This window comes from Poecile atricapillus, chromosome 6, assembly GCF_030490865.1.
Source record: "Poecile atricapillus isolate bPoeAtr1 chromosome 6, bPoeAtr1.hap1, whole genome shotgun sequence".
In the NCBI taxonomy this organism is placed as follows: domain Eukaryota; kingdom Metazoa; phylum Chordata; class Aves; order Passeriformes; family Paridae; genus Poecile; species Poecile atricapillus.
In genome coordinates this window covers 27,110,690-27,134,603 of record NC_081254.1, presented here as the reverse complement: position 1 = coordinate 27,134,603, position 23,914 = coordinate 27,110,690, and the positions used below count along the sequence as shown (strand labels likewise).

At 41.5% G+C, this 23,914-nt stretch overlaps 1 protein-coding gene across 1 annotated transcript in view; it reads right to left on the bottom strand.

Moving 5' to 3' along the window:
• The window catches only part of SORCS3 (sortilin related VPS10 domain containing receptor 3), a 268,680-nt gene that overhangs the window by 173,184 nt on the left and 71,582 nt on the right, over positions 1-23,914 (bottom strand). The window contains exon 2 of the mRNA XM_058841941.1: positions 5,677-5,744. Within this exon, the coding sequence (XP_058697924.1) occupies positions 5,677-5,744 (68 nt within the window). The remainder of the gene's footprint in view (positions 1-5,676; positions 5,745-23,914) is intronic.

The window sequence follows — 23,914 nt, the reverse complement described above, 5'->3', positions numbered from 1 at the left end:
CCACAGTAAAATATTTGTTTAGATCACACTATTAAACAAAGGGCCACCATCTTCATTTGGCAGCTGCTAGCTCAGGAGTGGGACAACCTTGCACCTACTGTTCATGTCCCAAAGGGTTCCACTGTGGCTCCCATGCCAAGATGACACCTATGGCATCTATGACTGCAAGCCAGGCTGAACTGGACCAGAGCAAACTGAACCACCTACTGTGGGGAAACAACTAATATTCAGGGGTACTGGAGGTTAAGAACTGCATCTTGCTGAAGGTGTGCACTGATTGCAGCTCAGGGTGCTGGGAGCCTTGAGGAACAACTCTCGTCTCACACTGTGGTCATCTGCCGTAGTTCCCCATTCCCTTGGTTCTTCAGCAAACACAGTCTGCACCTAACAGCTCTCAACCACAAAGATATTCATAGCTGGCTCCAATAGCCTCAAAAAACTCACCATCATTAAGCTAAGATATTTATGCACTCTAGCCAAAAGCAACAGTAGAGATGCCAAACTTCTGGTTGCCCTGGTTTTCAAATCCAAGAGAGATCAGGGTGCTTGCACACACAGCTGGCTCCTTCCCTCCATGCCCTGATGGCTGACTGCATATACAAGAATCCCTTCTCCTCATCAGCACAGGATTTCTGCACTTCGCAGCATTATTAAAAAGTACCAAAAAGATGCAATAATGGGAAGCATTACTACTTTGAAAATCAGCTCCATTAATTTTACGCCTGAATACAATCATCCAGAAAACAGCACATATCGAAGATGCATGTCATCAGCATAAAAGTGGAAAATTATAAATGTAATCAAATTTGACAATACTGAGAGGAGATGTCAGCTGCTGGTCACGGAGACTGCATTTCAATACAGCAAACTCCAGCAAAACTACAATGTCCCAGTGGAGCCAAGCCAGTACCAAACAAGAGGTTGTGGCACAAAGCAGAATTTGCCATTCACAATGCAGTCTAAATGATGTATTGGCATTGGGATAGAAACACTCTTAAGAAACCTCTGTCATGACCTATTTCAGGCATAGCTTGTTACAGAGAGGATGATACGGAAATTTGAGTCAGGCTTTTTGAATCTCCTGATCCCTGACTTTACTCACCAGTCTTGGAGGCTGCTATGCTTGGAGCAACCAGACCAAGCCTCAGTTCCCAAAGGGCACTTCACATTCACCCCTTCCCACCTACATCAGCCCTGTCTGAAGCCAGCTCTATGTGCCACACACAAGCCTAGGGCGCAGAAAGCCTGAGCTGGGAAATTTTTGCAATTCCAGAGGTACACTGACATATGCTGAGGGTCTCTGGGGATCGTGGGAGGCTTAAGAGGCAATTCCATGGAAGGAAACAACGTGAAGCCCTCTGGTAATTCAAACAGAACTGAATGAAACAGCAATGCACGACATAAGGCAGCCTGCAACCAAGCTGAGGGGTTTTACTCCTCTCTGCTCCAAACTAGGGTTGCAGCTGCTGCATTTTGCAGCTGCCTCTATTAAAAAGCTGAAAGGGGTTTTTTTCTAACTCAACAAAGAGACTAAGACAACAGACTAACCTCTTTAGGCACAGCAGCCACAAGAGTGAAAAAAAAAGCTTGGGGATTTTTGACTGCTGCCATGGAGACATAATGTCTTCATTAATAAACAAGAAAACAAGAAGGAATATATATACAAAAAAAAACTTCAGCAGCATTTTAGCCTCTTACACAGAAAGAGTTAATCACAATTTTGGGTAAATGCGTGAGCCAGCATTATGTACAATCAGATAATTTAGCCAGGACAACAGCCAGAGGAGGGAACTCCAGGGGACCTATATGAGGTGGGTAAAATGATAGCAGGGACTCAGAGCTGACACATGCAAGTACTTGCACTTTGAAAGAAAATCTGAACTGCTCCCCACTGCCCAATTAGCTGATGTGTTGCAGTCATGGCTGTAGTACTGACCATAAATAGCACTTTGGTCACATGTGTGTCTTCTGGATCACCCTGCTGTCTGTCTTCACCTGAGATTCCCTTGAGAGGGAAGCTGTCTTTTTAGCAATCCAAATAAATAAAAAAATAAATAAATAAATAAATAAAACACATTTCTGAGTGCTAAAAAAGGCAACAATGGAAAACCTTTTGTTCCAGTTACCTTAGCAGAAAGAAACTGCTCAATACGCACTGGTTGAAACAGTTGAAAACATTTTAAATATTACAGTATCAACTTTAAATACTTATCCAAAATATCATGTTCCCACAACCCTATCTCAATACTGTATAGCTTAAACAATTCCCATGAAGAGCCTGGCACCTACTCCTTAGAGAGAGAGTTCATATTTTATACAGATCACTCCTGTATGCTTACAGCTCCTCGTGGGCCATGAAGTTTGATGAAGGGATCCTGACCTACAGACAGCCTGGGAATTAGAGTCTGGGAATTTGAAATGCTCCAACAGCATTTCAAATCAAAACCATATAAGTTTACAGATTTAAAGGGAAAATTGTTTTCCTTTTGTTGATGGAGAAGAGATGTTAGTGGGGTGAAAAAAAAAATTCTACAGAAAGCATATGGCAATCCCTTAATCCATTTTTTATTTAAAGCTGGGTGGATTCTCAACTACACAGATAATTCTCTGGGAAATGAGAACTGATGAAGGGTTTGCATGTCTAAAAGCTTAAATATTTTTTACAGTTATATTTGTTGACCTATGAAAAAGACCTCTCTCCAGAAATTCATAAACAACTCACACCATCACAAGTACAGCAAAATAGCAATAAAGTACCTTCCTTTCATAGGAGGAAAATTATCACCTCCACTCAACTCAGTGGGAAAATCAAAAATCTAAACCACAACTGACAGGTATCTCCTGTGATGAAGAAGAGATGTGGCACTCACAAGGAAGAGTGCGTGTGTGTGTGTGCATTTTTTCCTTGAAGCTGGCTGCTTCAAGGCTGGCTGCTTCAGTAGCAATAGAGACCTTTTCTGTGATTGTTTGAGCCCCAGAAGCATGAATCTGGCTATTAGAGCAAGGTCTGTGTTCCTGCATTCAAATGCTGACTAGCATTTCCCCTGTCTAAGCTCTTATCAGCCTGATATAGGAGCAGTTTTCAACGTAACTTCTAATTCTCCTCTCTTCCTCTGTTGCTCTCACTCCCTTTTTTAATTACATTCAAGATGTTTTCTTATTGATTTACTTGTTTTTGTATTTAGATGCAGGGATTAGAAATTCTTTTTATATGGCAATTCAGTTTTCCATTAAAAGAAGCCTCTCATGCTATAAACCCAGGGGGAACGGAGGAGGAGATTTTGATGCATGGAGCAGGTGGAGGCAAGATGGTATTTGGAGATTGCCTTGCACTCTGCTCTATCTCAGCATCCTCTGCCGTGTGATTCATTGCTCTCTGCCACAAAAGCCACACTCCTCTCTTGTGAAGGCAACTGTATTTGCCAAGTGGTCAGGATAGATATCATACTGCACCACTGCTCAGATGGGCAGGACTTCTGGCTAGCAGAAAGGATTAGTTGCATTTTCAGAACATAGGGAAAAAAAAACAAAACAAAAAAAAACCACCCCACCACCACCCCCCTTAGAAATGTACAGATCATCTTTTGGTACTTAATTGACGTTGCATTCAGTTTGTGACCGATCTGGGGGCTCAAAGAGTCTAAAAAAAGAAACTAAAGAAAGCAAATCTATTGTCAGCAAGCAGGCTTACATTCATTCTGCAAAGGATAAACCCTGCTTTTAAAATTTTCAGGGTCTCAAAACCAAAAAGAAAATATTGAAAAACATCAATTTCAACAATGCAAAGATTTAGCAGCCTGAATGTGCAAGTAAAACAGGAAATCCCATGAAAAGGAGTATTTATCTAGCTTATTTATTACACTTAGTATCTATTTGCATTTCTACAGTGTCCTTTGCAGAGAAATGCTCTGCATAGATGCTCTCCAGAATTCCACACTCCCCTGTCAAGTAAAACATAGCTTATTCCTGAATTCTCCAAGTAGAAAGTAATGTTTAGAGCCCAGGAAATCTACCTGCTACCTCTGACCCTGAGCTTTCCTCACAGACCTAGGAAAAACCTGGGAAGTTCTAGCTTCTGAAACTCTCTCAATCTACAGCCCCCCCCATGGCCCCTGTTTCACTGGAGACCAAATGTAGAAGTGTTCCAGGACACGCTGAAAGACTCTCACAAAGCAGCATGTATTCCCAGCTGGCCATGTGCTGGATACTTTCAATTGTATTGGTGATTAATTACATTTCAATCACTTTGGGAATCCTCCAAAAGGGGGGCTGTTATTACCTCTCTGCAGAGCTCAGGTGATGCTGCAAACTCAGGATTAAGACAAGGTTTGCCTGTTTGTTACATTATTTATGCAGAGCAGATTGTTTGGCAATTACATTTAAAGCACAATCACAGTGCCATTTGTACTTGCTACGTAAAGAGGCAAAAGTTTTTTAAGGCATTAGTACCTTGAAAAGTACCAGGGTAAGTGGAAATGACTGTTCTCTCTTATTAGCTTGCATGGTTATTTATACTTTTGCAGATTACCATGGTGCAGTGCAATTAGGCTTCTTAAGTACTGTTCAAATTGAGAAGTTTCAAAAGCTCTACTGAGTAATTAACCCTCAAATACCTTTACAGGAATAAAGCTGCAGCAAATGGCCAAAGCCTGTTCCAAACATGGGCTTTTAGATCACCTGTGAAGAAAGAAGTACAAGAGACCATCTGCCAGGAAGGGTTCCCACCCAAGCAATGCACTGACTGTTCCACCAACTACACCTTGAGCAGGTTTCACAACAGGTGTAACACACCAGGTAAATCTGGAACAAGGCACTTGGTCTCACCAGCCCCAGGCTGCCGGGTTTTTTAATTCTTTTTTTTAATGTACCCAGGGTAAAAAACACCTGATAGCAATTCTGTTAAAGGCACCACTCCACAGGCAAGATGAAATAATTTGGTGATTTCAAAGGTCAAAGAACTGACCTGTTTATAGGGGTGAATTTGAGGACTGGGGGGATTTTAAGTTACTTCTTTATTTTAAATGCAGACACATACTTCCAAACACACACTCTCCAGAAGCATGTTTGCCCAGGGCAGGACTGTCCACCTCCCATGCCAGCCTAGGAACATGGCAGCTCTGTGACAGCATCCAAGTACACCCACAGTGGAGACACCAGCACCCTGCTGTGGCATCTCTAGTCCTTCAGCAGCTTCTCTCCTTACAGCCCAACACAAAGGCACTACCAAGATGACCATCTTATCTCACAGGGGTGAGGAACACAGCTAAGATTTTATCATACACTGTGTTTTATTCCTTCTCAGACACAGTTCCAGCAAGTGTGTACCCATCTATAGAGCCTGTTCTCATTGCCAGCCATACAGCAGAGAGGGGAAGGAAGGGACTTCTCTAAGGACACTCAAAGATGAGAAGGAAACCAAGCTCCTCTGCATGCCAGGGAAGTGCCATTATATGATGAAACCCTCTTATTTGCAGACCTCACTTCATTAAAGGAATATGTCCTAATCATGTATCCCTTTTCCAAAGAGCAACTCTATTTGTCCCAGATTCTTTGCCAGCTCCTCCTCTGATGAACTCATACACTCCCCTATGCCCACACCCTGGGTCACCCCCAGTTTTAGAAGAGATACAGTACAACCCTCCGTACCAGTTGCTGTGATTTCCACAACCCACGTACCTCCACAGTGAACTCTCCGTAACACTCCCCAGGTTGAAGTCGTAGAGCTTTGTCAGAATGAGAATCACCTAGAGAGGGGAAAGGGAGGGAGTGAGAAAGAGAGAAAGGGAAAAGAGGAGAAAAAAAAAGGTTGATGTTAGATTTTGTAACAATACACAGGGCATCTGAAACCTCCCAAATGAGAGCTGAGCATTTATCCATTAAAGTTACAGTATTACAGGATAAAGTAGGTTTAAAAAGTAAAATGGGAAATCATTAGCTTAGTGCATTGTATAACCAGTAACACTTATTTTAATCCCAAAATGTTTTGCATTTGAAATAAAACATGCCGCCAGGAATTAATCAGATTTTGTGAGCTGACCTCTCTGCAACTACAATTATTCAAAGTCAGGGATGGAATCAAATGCACCCTTGTTAATTCAATAGTTCAATCTAAGATTACAGTCAACTTCTTTTGTCTCTCAACATTCTGTCACTAATTATTCAGTCTCCATGGAAAGAATGGGCAAGTTTTTTTATGCAGATCCCCATCCACCAAAACAGGCTATCTTGCCTAGAGCCAGCTATGTTTTCTCCATCTGCTGTCACTGACTCCAGAGCATAGGAATTCCTACATGCCATCACCTTTCCACAGTAGTAAGAGGGACATGGAGTGTGACATTCTGCATATGCACTGAGCAAGACAGACCTTCACCTGGATCTGCAGTGCTCGAGGAGGGTCAGAGGCTCCAGGGCTCACTGACTTTCTGGAGAAAACACTCCTGAGTCATGCCCCTGCAAAGCTCAGGTTGGGGGAGAGGCGAGTTAAACAGTACATGGGGGAGCACAAGAGGAATATACTTTCCTTCTGATGTATCTGGTGCTCTGACCTCAGATTTCACAGGTAAATGTAATCCTCCTACTTACAAGCTACATTGCCCAATGCCCTTCTCTCCAGAAAGGCAGTTATGCATTCTGATAATGCATAACTTGGGTGCCTTTGTGCAAGCTCCCAGGCTCACATGGGATGGGAACCTGTGCAGAGAGAACACAGGTTTCTCAGTGGAAGGCAAGAGCGTTTCAGCGTCTGCTCCTTGCCTTTTTAGCATAACACCATACAGTTCATTCACTTGGATTCTACAGGACCAGCCTCAAGGAAGAGCTCCAGGGCACCTCTTCATTTTTGTTTTGCATAGTTTTAACATTTCAGCATAATTTCCTCCTTGCAGGACTCAAGCACAGGCCAGTTTCCCTGACATCTGTGAGAGAGCATCTAGGGCAATGAGTTAGCAGGTTTGTGAGCAGTTATTTCACAGTTTGCCTAAAAGGTGGGTCCAAGTGAGAGATGTGTCTCAAATGGCTGAGTTCATTAATGTTTTCCTATGCAACAAGGATCTTTGCTCACACAAAAGCCAGGCCTGCCTCCCTCCCTCCTCCTCCTCCTCCCACAGCAGTGGGACCAGCCATAGCTTTCATTGGGCTTTCCCAGCTGAAAGGCTGATGGGTGCAGAGTTTAAAGCTCTGCAGAAAAATGCCAAAGGATTAATCAATATCACAGCTGCTGCAGCACTTGCTTACACTCAGCACAATACCAGGAAAAAACCTGTTCAAATTGTAAGGGACCTTGGTACGTGACTATGCAATCGGTGCCCAACTTAATGATTTTAGAATAGATGCTCCGAGCATTCCTCCCTCTCCTGGATCCACTTTTACTATCCTATATTGCATTTTTCCTTTTATTTCCCCATGCAGAGACCTTTAGGAAGAAGATAATAGCCAAGCTGCTTCCAGCAGGGTGTGAACAGAAACCTACCAGGCAGATTTGAGTCAGCATATGCAAGTCCACGTCAGCTGAAACTGATGCTATGCTATGGGGAAATAAGGATAACAACCTTTTTTAATGCAGCTGAAACCCTGCACACACCTTCCCATACCAAGGGGGCAAGAGGCAGCTGCAAGTTGCAGCAACCAAGGATTGCATGGTCTGTGTGCCTCCTCCCCTTACACCCAGCAGGACAGCCTTCTCCCAGCTAAAACCCAATGAGAATGACATTTTTAGGATGTTCCCTATATTCCCATGGGCACTTGGCCAGCACTCCTCTCAAGACTCTCTAGGAAGCCATGCACTGTAGCACAAGCCCTGCCTGGCCTGAAATTACACCCCTTGTATTGCTCAGAGCTGTGGTGAGGTTTCACGAAGTTCACACATTTCAGAGTCCAAGCACATTAAAGACAGCTGTTCAGTGGATCCTGGATTCATTCCTAATCATTGTAAATAAAATCACTGTGTCTTGGTCAAATTTCAACAGATTCTATCTTATTTCTACCCTAAATTGCAATCACAACTAAAGGCAGCATCCATACTCTCCCAGCTCTTTGTGCATCTCTCCCCAGATCTCCTATGCCCTATATTTTTGAAGACATCACTTATCTATTACCACCCTGCAAATCCCAGGATAACAACAGCTTTACAGAAGTGGGCTGAATGCTACTCAGCTCCTGGGTATAAATTCATAGTAAAAACACGTTTTGTATGACTTTTCTGGATTTTTGCCCGGCATGACTAACATCCATCTCTACTTGTTGGTGCTGCATGGAAAGCACAAGCGTGAGCATCCCTTTGCAGTATCTTACACAGGGTCCCAGGAAATAGCAGGAGTTGCCTGAGGCAGTGGTAACACCTACAGTAACCTGTCCCTAAAATCAGTCACCACATGAACCCAGGACCGGCAACATTCCCACACCGCTAACCCAGGCAGCTTCCACTCTGCTCCCACTTGCTTTTGAGGAAAAACACCCCAGATTCAATAAAGGCAACTCTTGCAATGGTTTGGGAGTCTGAAAGCCAGAGAGGATCTGAGAGTCTGAACACACAACCTTCCCAAGAAAAGCTGCAAAAGCACTTTGCCGCCCTGTGAGACCACAGAGCAAACTCAGCCGCTCAGGAACTATTGCGGGGTCGAGACACAGACAAGAGCCTGAAAGGCAGAGCTGGATCCCAAGCTGCTTCCATGGGGTGTGTTTGACACAGCTCTGCAGAGGAAACGTCAAACCCTTTCAAGAGGATCTTCTGAGGCCCCATCAGGCTGCCCCAGCCATGCTAAGAAACATGAAGCAGGGGCAGATGAGGAAAAGCAGATTTTCTAAGACATTGTGTTGTTTGAATGCTTCAGTTGAAAAAGAACAGCACAAAATAGGAAGAAAATTTGACACATCTTCCAAAACTGAATTCTGACAGGAGAAAGAAAAATTATAAAGGGAAAAACCTTCATTGACTCAGGCTGAGACATTTGATTCCAATTTCTGCTTTGTAGTTGAAGAAGCTCAATTTGTTTTTGTCAACACTAACAAATGACCCTTTTTTTCCTATGCCAGTGAAATTTTGCATGAAAATCTTGATGGTTTTCATTTTAAAAGCTGAATTCTACAGAAAATTGGAGATTTTACAGTTAAGGCATGATTTCAAAGCAAAAACATTTTCTTCCCCTGAACTGTCAGAAATTTGGAATTGCCACCCCATAGAAAATGCCCACTCTGCAACATAAATTAAAACATTTTGCTCTGAGGAAAAGAAATACAAATTTATTAAGTTTCAAGAAATTCAGAAACAGCAAAAATCTTACACTTAGGCATAATTTAATCAAAATAAATAAAACACCTTTGTAGTGCCAAATTAAATTGTTTCTATTCATCAAACCAATCTTTCTAAAATTAATTCCAAGTCAGCTCAACATTAAACTGCATTTTGCTATGGGATCATACTTCTGCTTCAGGAAATACAGCTCAGATAGGAAGTTTCCTCATCTCCTGCAGGCTAGGCTCCACACACTACACTGTGCTTCCCAGGACACCCCAGGGCAGGTGTCCCTTGGGACACCGAGCAGCTCAGCTGGTTGAGAATGAAAAAACCAGAGAGTCTGTAGGACAGAGTGTGGAAATAGGGAGGCTGAATTACAGCTCCCTTAAGGCAATACAATCCCTCCAGAAAATGCAATTCCAAGCTGAGCTTACACAAAACTTAATGACCTGAATAATTTAACAAATTGTTTTGGTTTTGTAGACAGAAATGGTAATGGAGAAAGGATAATCAGAAAAAATATATTTTCTTTGGAAAGAGGCGATGTCCCAGTTCCACAAGAATTTTCTTCTGTGCTTTATTTTTCACACATGCATCTCCACATTACGTATAGGTTGGAGGTTTTTTCACTGTCTACTAAATACCCTGCTTTAAGGCTTATATAAAAAATGCCAACACCTGTCAATCATTTACCTTAAATGGCCTATACTTCAATACAGATTAAGAGCCTCTGGCACTGAGGAATCCTGACACAATGCTCTATAGCATACTAAACCACTAAATCCGGATTTGATATGATGGACCACTTCTCTAAAATAAGGCCAGCAAGTGTCCAAAACTGTCCAATTCAGCAGCCTTGAGTCTTGACACAACTTGGCTGGCATGAAAGCAAAATAATTACAACTAGGAACATTAGCCCATGGTTCATTCCGTCTCCAAAACACATCCCTGAAGGGATCCCTATTGTTCAGGCAATTATCAGAATCTCCAAGCCCACAAATCACAAAAGTACTCAGAAGCTTTTCAGAGTGTTTGGTGGCGTAACAATCTTCCATGCCAATAAAATTTTACTACGAAGGAAAATTACTTTAGTTCATTAAACCCAGCTCCAGATCTTGCCAATTCTAAACTGGCAAAGTGCTTTGCATATACCCCAGAGTGGAATATATAATGCCTGTTTCCCACAAATTAAGAGTGCAAAGGCACTGCAGTTTCTTCAGCAGGTTGACAATGAGCTTCAGGACAAGTAAAAGCACCACACCAAAGCCTGTCAGGCTCTTGTGACAGGGGACATTCATGTGAGAGACACAAGAGGGAAGAGCACAGCAAAGAAAGTAGGTGTCAGACAGACATCTGAAAGGCCAGCTCGGAACCACTTCACGAAACATCTCTTCTCTGAGTGATCCTGCTACATCAGCACAGAGATTAACACAACTCATCAGCAGCCCTGTGCACACACTTGCCAAGTGTAATTAATAAAGAGTACAGGGACGAGCACTAGGCAACAGAGAGCACAATAGAAAGAGGGCAGACAAATTTGCATGTCAGAAATGAGAGCTCTCCACTCACTTGCTCTGGCATGTGGGGGTCTCTGTCTCCTGCCCACAGACATATTTATATTTCCATGATGCTTGCAACATTTTCTACCCTCCAAGCCAGATATTGTCTAATTGTCTGCAATTTCCATCTGCCATTCCCCAATCCATATAAGAACAACCGCATCCAAGAAGTAAATTTCAAATGTGAGCAACCACAGGATACTGGGAACCTGTAGTGTCAGTTAAATGCTCATAGCTAAAGACAAACTGGTTTAAAATGTTCTGGGACTTAAAACACCAGCAGCACTGATCTATGTAGGTCCCTAAGATTTTCTTCTTTGGGCTTTTTTGGGGTTTTTTTTGTTTGTTTGGGTTTCTATTTTGTGGTGGTGGTGGGTGGTTTTCAAGGCACAAGATTATTAACTAAAGATGGACTGATTGGCAAGCACATGGACATGCACATTCATGGTCATGGATTTCTAAGGCACTCTTCCATGCAATCTCTTCATTCAAAGCTAATTCTGTCAGAAGTCACCAATACCAGCCTAATTTTTCCTAAACAAACACTCAAAAGATGGGGAAGGGACCATTTACATGTTCAATGTATATTTGTACTTAAGTGTGTGCTAGGCTGACCCCAACCAGCAACTAAGCACCAACCCAGACACTGACTGTCCCACCCCAGGTTGATGGAGGAGAAAACCAGAACAGCAAAAGTGAAAAAAAACCTTTTAATTCCTGACAGAGACATTTTCATTAGTCAAGGGAAGGGAAGAAACTATAAATAAACAAACAAGTGATATAAAGGCCATCACTGACTGTTCTCCCCAGCAGACCAATGCAAAATCAGTCTTAGAACGTAGTTTCTATTGCTGAGGATGATGTTGTATGGAACACAACACCTTTTTGAACTCCTTCTTGGGTAGGCAGAGTGAGAAACAGAAACCTGACACTGTGAAGCTCTGTTCAGCTACACCTAAAACACTGATGTGCTATCAACACTGTTTTAACCAAGAATTCCAGCCAGGCTGCTCTGAAGAAAATTATTCTAGCACAAGTGTTTTCCTAGGTCAAGGTAGAGTGATTCTCAAAAACAGTCACTACATAATCCTGGTCTCATCAAAATCTCTTCACAAAAATACAGCCTCAAAAATATATATGTGCATGTGAGTGATCACACTACACAACATCACCATCCTCATTTCCATTGGAGGTTTGAGTGCAGTTGCCAATACCCAAGAGTGCTATCTCCAGTTGTGAGAAGCATACAGAACTATTACAAAACTCCCAGGAGAGGAATTTAAATTCCACAGGTGTTAACAGATTCTGCAAGCATCACCACAATGAAGCAAGGCAAGTAATGGCATCTTTGTTTTACTGATGAGGAGGCAGAGAGAGGCTAAGTGAAATTTTAAGTGTTTCTCTACATGGAAACACTCAGGAAGAAGAATCCAAATCAATTTTTAAGAGTTTGGTTCAATCCACTTTGCAAATATATACGAAAAATCAAAGACCACTTTATTCTCAAAAAGAGTCTCCATCGAGAAATTCAGCATAGCTGAGAGAATCCAATTTAGCACATTTTGATAATTTAAGATAAGAGGCATCATCTGGAAGATAAAACACCAATCTGAGTTCACCCAGAGTAAGAGAATGATTAGGTGAAAATGAACACATACACCTTAAATACCAATCTCTCATTTTTCCCCAGTCTAGCAAGCACAGCTGCAGAAAACTTATCTTCAGATAATAGGAATTAATGAATAGCACATTGTAAGACACAAGAAGAAAACAGCAGAGGTACTGACAGCAAACACAGGCCAAATCCTGCCCCTGGAAATCAGAGTAGCACTTGTATAGGAGTAAAGCTTTGCCAACTTAACCTGCTGCAAAGGACTTTTCCTTAATTTTTGTCTTTTTTTTTTTTAATCTCTGAAGAGACAAAAATGATCTGTGGGTGGCTTCAGGCAGTGCACGCAAAAGAGCCCTCTAAAATTGAAAGAGACAAGTCTCAGGATCACACACAGAAACAAAACATGTTCCAGTGAACCTGTGATCTCCAAACAGCTGAGACTGTCAAATCTGTCCTCAAAACAAGAACCAGTAACTAAAAGGAGGATATTCGCCTTTAATCCTCCTTTGCCTGTGTTGCTTATCACTTTCCAGTAGGAAAACTGCCACAGCAGGCTCCTTCTGTCCCCTGCCCTCCTCCCTTTCAGTATAAATCAGGCAGCACAATCGGCTAGAGCCAGAGCAGAAGCCTTCCCACTGGCACAGCTGGAGACAGATCACATTATCTCCACAAAAGCACCTTCCAGATGTAAGCAGCAGTTTGAAATTCCTACTTACAGGACTTGCAGTAAATGAACAGAATCTGAGAGTTCCAAAAAACTAAAACCACAACAGTGCCTGGCAGAGACAGATCTGGAAAGCCCAGGTCTCTCCTCCTGTGCCTTTACGAGCAAAAGCAGGGCAGGAATTTTGTGTGCTGGCTCTCTTGAATGCCTTGGCAACACAACGGCAAGCCCAGTCTGTCAAAGAAACAGCACCCATCAGCATCACCACTGAGACACCTCTTACAGAGTCATGGATTTACCTTGCTGGATCTCACAAATCTAGAAAGCTTTTTTAATTGAATCTGACAGGGTCCTTCATGCTTTTAGTTTTAGGCATTTTTGTGCAGGGACTGTAATTTAGGATATGTTCAGAGATGCCTTGCACATACAAATCTTTGCCATGGTAGTGAATGGAGCTGAATAACCCCACCAGCAAGGCAATGACTAATGACTCCAGGACTCAGAAAAGGAATTGGACCATAATGTTTTACAACAATGTGGGAAAAGAAGTCTGATTTTCCTCTCCCCAAGTCAGACATTCCAACTATCAACCAAAGGGGGGGTATTCATAGCCACTAGCTGTATAGTGGCTGCAAGTCAGCCACAAGGCTCTTTCATCTCCACTACACTTTAAAAATTGGGCAATATCTCTCACACAACATTTCTTCCAAGAAAGTAAGAAATAAAATTGGTAAATCATGCTTCAGTTTCAGCAAGTGTATCACCTGCATATCTGCATGCTTACCTTTAGTGCAGGCGCACACACACCAAAATTGCAACTCTAATTGCAATTGTGCAAAACCTCCTTAATAAAGAAATAAATGAGATGCCTACAGTGAAGTTATCAGTCCTTAAAGAGCAGCTGGATTCGGTCCCAGAAGCTGCAGGAGAGTCCACACACTCGTGTGCATACGTGTCTGTGTAAAATAAAACCAATTATCAGCCACAAAGAATTAGGAGAGAGCATCTGGAAAAGGTGTGGTGATTAGGAATAAACACACTTTAAAGGAGGCTGGAGACACCAACACTGACAGAGCTTGTGAGCAGCATTAGTCAGAGAAGTCAGACAGAAATACTCCATAGATTACCTGATCCACTCCCCTGACAAGGCAGAGTTTTGCTCCACCAAATTTTTCCCAGCTCTTCAGGATGGTTTTTCTGCATATAAACACACATTCCCACCAAAAAAGGCATCGAGATTGCTTAGAATATCAGAAGCCTGAGCTTTATCTCTGTGTAACTCAGTTTAACATAAATACAATCTATCCTGTCAGGTAGTGATATGATTTAAGGGTCCCCTATTATACTTTATAAGAGGTGATAGCAAAGAACTCATAATTTATTTCTATTGATTCAGCAACCCACACCAGATCACATATCCTAGATCTTGCTAAGAAGCCCCCTCTAAAGCCTTGGAAACTTTAATTTTATCTTTTTTCCCTTCTCCATCTTCCTTTTAAAGCTGCTGTGTGCACACCCCTAAGTTCAAGAAGAGAATGAAAAAAGGCCTCAGATACTTTGCTGGCTCAGTTCTTATTCCAATTATCTCCTGATACCATCTGCGAACCAGCAGATTTTTGTGCAGCAATTTATCTCTGTGGAGTCAGTCACATTTCTGCTGAAGGGCCATTTAAAGCTTCTGACATGGGGAGACCTGAAAAGAAGGAATGACTTGAACTCCAAGTATGGGTACACTACCTTCACAGGACAGTTCTCCATTTAATTAAAAAAAAAAAAAAGTAATAGATTATAGCCCTTTGACATCCTATAAACTGCCAGGACAGGAAAGGGTTTTTCTTGAAGGCAAGAGGGTCTGGTTCTATAAAAGAAGCTAAACTAAGTGGGAAATTTTGTGTCTGAGGCATTTCTGAAAGGAAGAAGGAAAAAAAAAGTTCCCAAAAAAGTGATTTTTCAAGAAAATTCAGGCTGCCTATAGCTGTTCCATTTCAGACTCCAGGCTCTACTCAGGAGCTCTCACTCCTCTCACACACGTCCTCTCACCTCTCCCCTGCATATGTACATGTACATATACATATATAAATATTAGTGCTCTTCTTCAGATTCCAATTAGCAATTCAAACAATTGCTATTGATCAGTGCATGGGCAAGAGATTCTCTCTCTCCCCAGGGACAGAAGATGGACTAGATACCCTGTTAAAATCCATCCTTATGTCAACAAATGCTTCCTTCATGTGAAAACGCCTCACTGCTAGCACAGGAGAACCAGTCCAAAAGCTGGAGTTTTACAGATGCTACCATGGAAGAAAACAATGTACCTGTTGGGAGATAAACCCCCACATCTGTTTTTAATGGCCAGCTAAAAAACCTTCCACTCCTGGACCCTTATTAACTGCAAATCCAAGCGCCTCAGACTTCAGCTTATTCCCTTCCTCACAACAGCCCACGGAAATAAGGATTGTTGCAGTTTGCCAAGTGTCAAGTGCAGCACAGAGGGAAAAAGGGCAAATGCACAAATTGTTCGAGTTATGGTTCTGCAACTATCAACACCCAATAATCAGATTTTCTACCACATATGAGAACCTGCTTTAAACAACTGTAACATAATTGTAAAAATCCATTATGTAATCGCAATGTCTTAAATATGCATACATAGAGTACTTAAACTGTGGGGAAGGTGAAATATGAGAATCATCACAGGAAGAACAAGATAAAAATAAAAGCAATAATTTAGAGTAAGTATCACAGACAACTTGGGTCAGTCAGGCTGAGTTGGACACATAGAATAGGAAAGTACCCGAGGTAAGAGACAAGCAGAGTCAGGGCTCTTGACAGACAAAAGGTCAGAAGCAAGAGTTTGGGTGCTAAATAGCCAATTAGCATATTTTTACATTATTACAGATTTTAAAAAAAATTAAATGATCTGATTATCTTATATATTACGGCAATAAAAACGTGATCTGTCCAATTAACTGCACTCTCCTGACCTTGAACTTCTGTTTATGCAGTCCTCATCTGCAGGTGACAAAACCTACTTTAAAACTTAGTAGCTCAACTATGGTAAGGTCAGACTCTGCCCTAGTAGCTCCATTTCCTATTCATATTCCTTTGAAATAATCTTTACTCCTGATTTTAATCACCTTTCTTATTTTTTATTTTTAGTCTATATTTGTCATGTGCACACATTTCATCATTGTTACAATGACTGAACTACCTGTACCATAAGTAGCTTACTACTACTATTATTATTATTATTATTTGTCTTGCATCATTAAATAGTAAAGTAAAATTATTTTCATATGTGAATTTTTCTGTTTTTCCTTTCTTTGCTCCTGTGCAGAACAGCTCTTGCTCATGCCTAGCACCCCTGGAGTCAGGATGTTTTCTCCTGTGGAGGGCCTAACCAAGCAGACTCACATGACATCCCCTCACCAGGTATTTCCAGAATGTGAGCTGGGAATGATTCCTCTGTGTGTACCCAGCACATTGCCAGACAGACAGAACATCCTCCTCTGTCTCACCACTAAAACTTTAAATATATTCCAAACCGCCCCCCACCCCCCTCCCCTCCAAAAAAAAAAAAGTCTTCTGAAAGACTGGCACCAACTTGTGGTGGGGTGGGAGAAAATCTTTGACATCCACAATACAATTGTAATTTTTAGTGGCAGTCCAATAGTGCAAGGGGGTGTGGGGGGGAAATGTGTTTAAGAAAAAAATCCATTCATCTGTTTTTGACCTTAGCAAGAAAGAAAAAAAAATCCCACTTTAGAAATACCTTGTGCTAATGCCTACATGGGGAGATGTGGAACAGCACAGTAGAAGCTGTCAAGGGCAATTTTTCTTCCAGACTTAAGTGTTCTGTTACAAAAAAAAAGAAAAAAAAAAAGCTCAGAAAAATAGAGGAACTTGAATTCCAATCTCCTTTAATGCAACATTATGGTTGAGAATTTCAAGCCGTAAAAGTAGGGAACTCCAAAGTACAGACTCTACATTATGCACATGGATAGTATAAAATAAAAGAGGAAAATCACCTTTGCAGAAATTCAAAGCTCTATCAACTTTTGGAATCCTTTTACAGTTGGTTGGGGCCCAGGGACAGTTGGTCATACACCTACTGCCTCCATTGTGCAACCCTCACTTCAACAGAAAACTTTTAGAACACTTGACATTGTGAGATCTCTCTCCTTTCCTTCCTCAGGGATCTAAAAAATTATCTCTATGGATGTGGTGGTTTGGCATTTAGGAAAATAAAAAAGTGGAAAACATCCAAGGAAGTGACTCCTCTGAGAGAGGCTGCTGGGAGTTTCTTCTCTGCTTGAGACCTGGCCAATAGCTGGCCATTTCAGAGAATTGACACCATTTTTCATCACTAAAAAGTGAGATCACCGTTGTGACTACCACCTTTTAAACCTAAGCCCAGGAGCTCTGGCTCTCTTTTTTTCTGGCCTGGAGAGGTATTGGAGCTGGGTGTGGCTGGCCCGCTGGCCCGCGAGGCCTGTGGAGGGGAGGAGGCCGGGCCGGAGCCCAGCAGCTCCCGAGGAGACCGAGGGGCTTTCCCCAGCCCCAGGCGGGCCGGGCTCTGCCATGGCCCCTGGCTCTGGGCTGGGGCGGGCCATGGCTGCCAACATCTCGCCCCCATGGCCCACACAGATGGCTCCAGGCCGAAAAGCATCCAAAAACCATCTCCTGCTTTTCAGCACTGCCATGTATACCTGTCCATGGCTTGGGCCAGATTTTAACCCATTCACTACCCAGATGAGACCTGCAGACTTAATTCCCTCTCCAGAGAGAGGAACGCAAGAGCGATCAACATGTGAAGAGACAACATGAACCATCAAGGTCAGCAAGAGAGAAGAATCAAGCTTCAGACAGAAGGAGAATGAAGAGATGCTTTAATAAGCTAAAATATTCTTTTAGTAGAGCTAGAGAGATGAACAATAATGCTCTGAAAAACTCCTTTAATTCATGAAAGAGTACTGGGGGAATGACCTATTCAAACTGTAGATCTGAGCAAAGGTATCCATTGGTGAAGCTAAGCAGATGGTAAAGTAGTTGTGATCCCATGAGATGCTTGAACAGAAAGAGAGAAGTGAGAGTTTATGAAGACCCTTTGCCCCAAGAGAGAAAAAGAGAAAACTTCTATTATCAGAGATGATCATAAAAACAGATGAAGAGAACCTCTGCCTTTAAATAACTCATCCTTAAAATAACACCCCTTGAGTTCATGGCCCATGAACACACCTCTGAGTGGTATGAAAATGGGAGGAAAGTATGATGACAATTTTTTTTTTTTTTTCCAGAAGGCTGCCAGGAATTGAAATGAAAAGCCATGAGAAAACTGCTTTTCTTGTAGAGAACTCTCCGTGAAATTACAAGAAAAAACTTCTCTGATGAAAAAGACTATTGTATAGTTAGTACTGCTTTAACATCCCAGGTTTTGTCTCTGTGTTGTCAGTTGAGAAAAGAAAAAGTTAGATGGGGTGGGGAGAAAAGGTTTCTGGAGGTTTTATTCTGGTTTCTTATTCTCGTAGTTCTGTTAATAAAATTTCTTTATTCCTTTTAAGTTTTTAGCCTGTTTTTCCCTTCTTCTAATCCATATCTCACAGCAAGAGATGAGTAAGTACCTTGGTGATTCTAGGTAGAGCTAAAACCACCACAATGGACCTGAAAGATTCTTGCCCTCCAGGAGACAGAGAAATTGAAGCCCACTCTTCATATCAAGCCACTGTCTGTATCTCTTGTAAGAACCATGGCTATGACAACTGAGACTGCTGACTGACATTTAAACTGAGACTGCTTTTAAGATCAAGATTTAGGATGCTAAACTCTAAGAGATAGATCCTTTTAACTCATGCATGACAAAGGAAGGTTCAATGCTTCTAGCACCTGCATCACCATCAGATGAACATCTAGGAACCAAAATCTGGTAGAAAAGGGAGAAGAGACACAGTGTCATGTTCTCTGAAAATCCTTTGCAACTCTGCAGGGTCTCCAGATGACCTTCATGGAATTTCACATACGTGGGCTAGAAGGTTTTCTTGCACCTTGCATTGAGACATCAGAACCTCCCATCACTGCAGAAGAGCTCTAAAGAACATTAACAGTTCCACTGATCATTCCTGAATTGGAAAGTTTTATGTGGTGCACCAGAAATTTCTCAAAACTTCCAAAAACCATTCTGCCCCTTGAGGAAGATAAGGGGGAATGGCTGTGCAGTACAACAAAGTAAGAATGCAAATTGACTGAACAAGGTTGGTAATGGCCACTCTGAAAGGCCTGTGAGAGCTTTCTTCTCCTCTTTACTGTCTCAAGAGCCATGGATTACCATCAGAATAATGTCTTCTCCTCTACCTCACCAGTCACACCACAAGGTTTTGTCATTATCAGCACCATGAAGTCACAGGAACAATATGCTTTTCATGAGAAAGTGTTGAGCTGGCAAAAGCTGAGAGCTCTAAACATCATCAGAGGCTGAAGCATGGTGGGGACCAGAGGGTTGATTCAAGTAGATGATGTCAGTGTATCAACTCTGTACAGATTCTTTGTCTTACCTTGCAGGATGCACACATAGGAAAAGGTGAACACATTTTTAAGTACCTGTAACAGACTAAAGAACAAATCCAAAGTCCCGTTTTTGCCTCTGAAGTTTTATGACTGCCATTTCACTAAGATGATCATCTACAAACTACTTCTTATAAAACACCTCCCAAAACAGAAATATTTCTCTGGGCCCTTTTTACAGCAGGACTGACAGCAAAAGCTCCAAAGACAATCTTCAGTAAACCTAGTTATTGGAACAGTGTAACCTGTTGTAAATTCACATGTGCAACACAGAAGAATGAAGATACTCCCCAGTCCAGCCTTTCAAATAGCAATTGATACAGATCTCTCTAGTAACTACACCAGCACAAGACTGATTCCAACAGCTCCACAGCTCCTCACAACACTCCTGCAGCCAGAGCGGGTCTCATTACAAAACTGATGCACTAAACAGGCACCAGGGGCTTAGCTTTAAACCAAGCTGTCAGAGAAACCACGTCCTCCACTGCATCACAAAGCTCAAGTTATCTCTCATGGACTTTGGCATTTTGGTTTTCTACCAGTCCTAGCTCTTGAAGCAATGCCTTAAAACAAAACAACAAAATCTCATATTCTCTTATTTTTACTTTTTCCATATACACATGCATACCTAATTACATGTATATGTATTTATATAATATAATTTATAGATATACATAATAATTTAGAATTATTTCCATTTCATAATTTTCCCTCTTCTCTCTGCCAAGAAAGAAGACAATAAATTATCTCAGGCTGTTTTAGATGCCTCAGATTAGCAATGCCACAGTCAGAATAGCACAGCGCGCTCTTGAAGAGCTATTGCAAGTACTTGCAGATGCCATGAGCCCTTTTCATTCAGGAACACTGTATTTACATTCAAACATTAAGGAAAATAAAACCAATTTGATTCACACACTTTGACATCAAGAGGCAGTGCTCAAGCACAGCTTTGCATTCGCAGCACGTGTAGCATTCTTGATTAAACGAGATCCGTACAACCATAATAAACCTGTAATTTTATTGGCCAAGCTCTATGAAAACAATTTAGAATACATGGATTGTAATGTTAAGCAAACTGCAGCCCATGTACAACATCCATGAATTACAGCAGTTTGGCAATGAGCTGACCAGTTGCTTCTCACAGCCTTTAATAACAATCATCCACATCTTCACAGCACAATAGAAATTAGAGATGCAAGAAGCCTATTAGCCCACCCTGAAAAACAAGGATTGTTCCCTATGGGATAATTGCTGTTCTAATTCTGTACAAAGTAGATTTAAAGCTGTAAAACAAGGTAGCCTCTTTAGCAAGATTACTCATCATGGCTGAAAAGTCACTTCCATAAAGCTCCTTCTAGACATTCAATTTAAATGTTTCCCCTTTAAAAAAAGTTTAAAGCTAGTCCAAGGAGCTTAGTCTCCTTTGGATTCACTTCTAGTCAATAAAGAGAAGAGTTGAGAAACTGACCTTCCCCGGCCAACAGCCTTCACAAACAGCTCTCCTTATACCCAGCTCCTCTGTGTCAGCTCTCAACAGGAACATGTGGCAGTTCCAGTGCAAAATGCAGAACTTCACTGTGTCCTGTACCAGAGCAGGGGCTCTGACACAAGCCTGGGTCTAGGTAAATATCTTTGTTGCAAGCAGTGTCAGTCCTATATACAAGGCTATTTCCACTGCTCAGTAAGTCTCGTGCACTGTGCTTCAGTCCCATAGAAAGTCCAGAATTAACAGAGAATTAATATTATAATTTAAATATATTTAATTATTATATTTAATTATAATATTAATATAATTGTATCAGAAGAGCTCAGATGTACCAGGAGGGAGGGAGGGAGGGAATGACAAGATTTGCAGACAGGAATCATAGCAAGTCTACCACAAGCCAGACTAAATCCAAAACATTGCAGCAACAGACACCACAGCATCTTGCTTCGGCCGAGGAGAGCCGATAATGTCATCATGAGGAATTTGTGTGAAAAGGTGGAAACAACAGCATTTAGCACTAATTAAAATGTCAATGGAGTGATGAAGACAAAAGTATTCAGCCTGTACATATTAGGTAATCTGATTATTATTAACAACTGTTTTTTTAAAAAAGAAGCAGTAAGAAGGTGAAATTTCCACATGATAAAACAGAGTAGGAACTCAGGAGAAGGTGCCTCTTAACACCCAGCATTCCAAGAAAAGCCTTTGCAAACTGAAAAAAAACAGTTACTAGCAAATGGGTAATGACCCCACCAAAAGTTTGAGAAGTTCTCCATGCCAAGGACAATGGAAAAGAACGTGCACAAGCAAAACTTCTTGGATTGTGCATCTCTAACTTTATTTCCCTGAGAAGTTTCTTCTGAACTTCCTTCTAATACTCTAGTAAAAAATAATACGCCCATGACTGTGACCCACTCTTACACACTACACAATTCCCTGCTGTTAACTGAGATATTGCTAATGTGGTCACATTCTTCTAGCTTAGTATAAGCATTTAATGAGTGCCCTTTTTTCCTGAAACAAGCCCTAACTTCTACTATCTTTGATATATATAGACATTTACAAGCAGGATTTCAACCAGTCACCTGCATACACTCACTCTATGAGCTTGTTACATAAAAAGGTGGAACTATAAGGGACGTTTTGTCTGGAGCAACCCATGGCACTTTATGGTCCCAAAATCCTGCAAATCCCAAGACACTTCTCAACTCCTCTGAACAAAATGCAGACCTTAACCACAAAAGTCAAAACAAAGCAATAGCCCACAAAAAAAAATTCTTTTAATATACCATAGGAAGAGAGGAAAAGTCAAGGGCACTGCTGCTGTCCTCCAGCCTCGCGATAATGAGGGATCTGAGAAATGCCAAGATGATTGCCTGAAGTGGAACAACGAGAGCATGTCAGACACACATCATCTCTCTCTTCCATAGCTGAATGAGGAGACACTTTTTAAACATAGACCTCCCCTATTCCACTCAGAAAAGTGACCATGTTACAGTGAAGAGTAATGCTTATGTATCTGACATGATTCTATAAAATCCTTCAGAATGAATATTGCAAAGAAGCAGCAATTTATTATTTGTAAGAAAAATAATATAGTTTGAGGATGCAAGATAAAGTTCTTTTTTACCCAAAGAAATACCTTCCTTTAAGAAAGGCAAAGCATCCATAATGACAGAGGAAAATCTTTGGAAGTAGTACCAGAAAAAGACATTAGAAGTGGCAATCACCATGTCAGACACACTACACTGCAGGGGAAGGCAAGAATGACCAGATAATGAAATTACAGGGCATTGAAAATGTCAAAGAGCGACCGTGCTCTACCATCATTCACAGGTTATATGAGGCATTAACATGCTGATATCCCATTCCAGTGACAAAGATGGCAACAAGAACAGAAAATAGTCCAAAATGAATCTGTTGCTGAGACCAGGAATTTAATGAAACAGGGAGATGAGCAGAAAATTAATCTTACTTTCACTGTGCAGCCTTCAAACTGAAAGCTGCTGGCCCTGTTCAGGAACAGTAATAGCTCAGGGATGCATTATTTTACTTTCCTTATCTATGATCTCCCCAGACTTATGAGTCATCATCACAAAAAAGGGGTATCAAGTCTTTCAAACAAGGACCAACCTTCTTGGCAGGCAATGGCACCAAGGAATTTCCAGCAAGGTATAAAAAAAGAAGAAAAAAATCCTTCACAATTAAGCAGATTCATCACTAAATCAAGGGCCCAGGGAAGTTGGGGGTATCTCTGTACTTGGCAGAATTCAGAACTTGACTGTTCTGAGCAGCTTTATCTAACATCACTGCTTCAACCTTTGAAGCTGATGGGAGCAGGAGCTTGACCAAAAGATCTGCAGAGCCTCCCCCTGCAAACCCAATCTAAATCACTCTACAGCTGAGTGCTGCTCCCTTCAGATAGAAACACAGAATATTGATCAATATGAGAAGCACACATAACAGTAAAGACAGAGGACCCTGTGTCTGTCCCATAACACACCTTCCTATCTTGCTTAAGACAGTTCATCAGTATAAAAAAAAAATCATCTGCCCCTATTCCTCATATAAAAAGAAAAAAAAAAAAAAAGATAAGTCACAGTAAATCAAAATGTACAGTCTGTTTATGGAAATCCCCTTCTGGAGAGAGTCTAATGGGTCATAACACAGCTTGGGGCAGATGCAGATGAACTGTGAGAATCCAGAGAGCTCCATGTGAAGCCACCTCTACACATCCTCTCCACATATGGCAACCCCACAGGGCAGAGCAGCACCATTCCAGCAGCACCACCCAAAGCAGCCA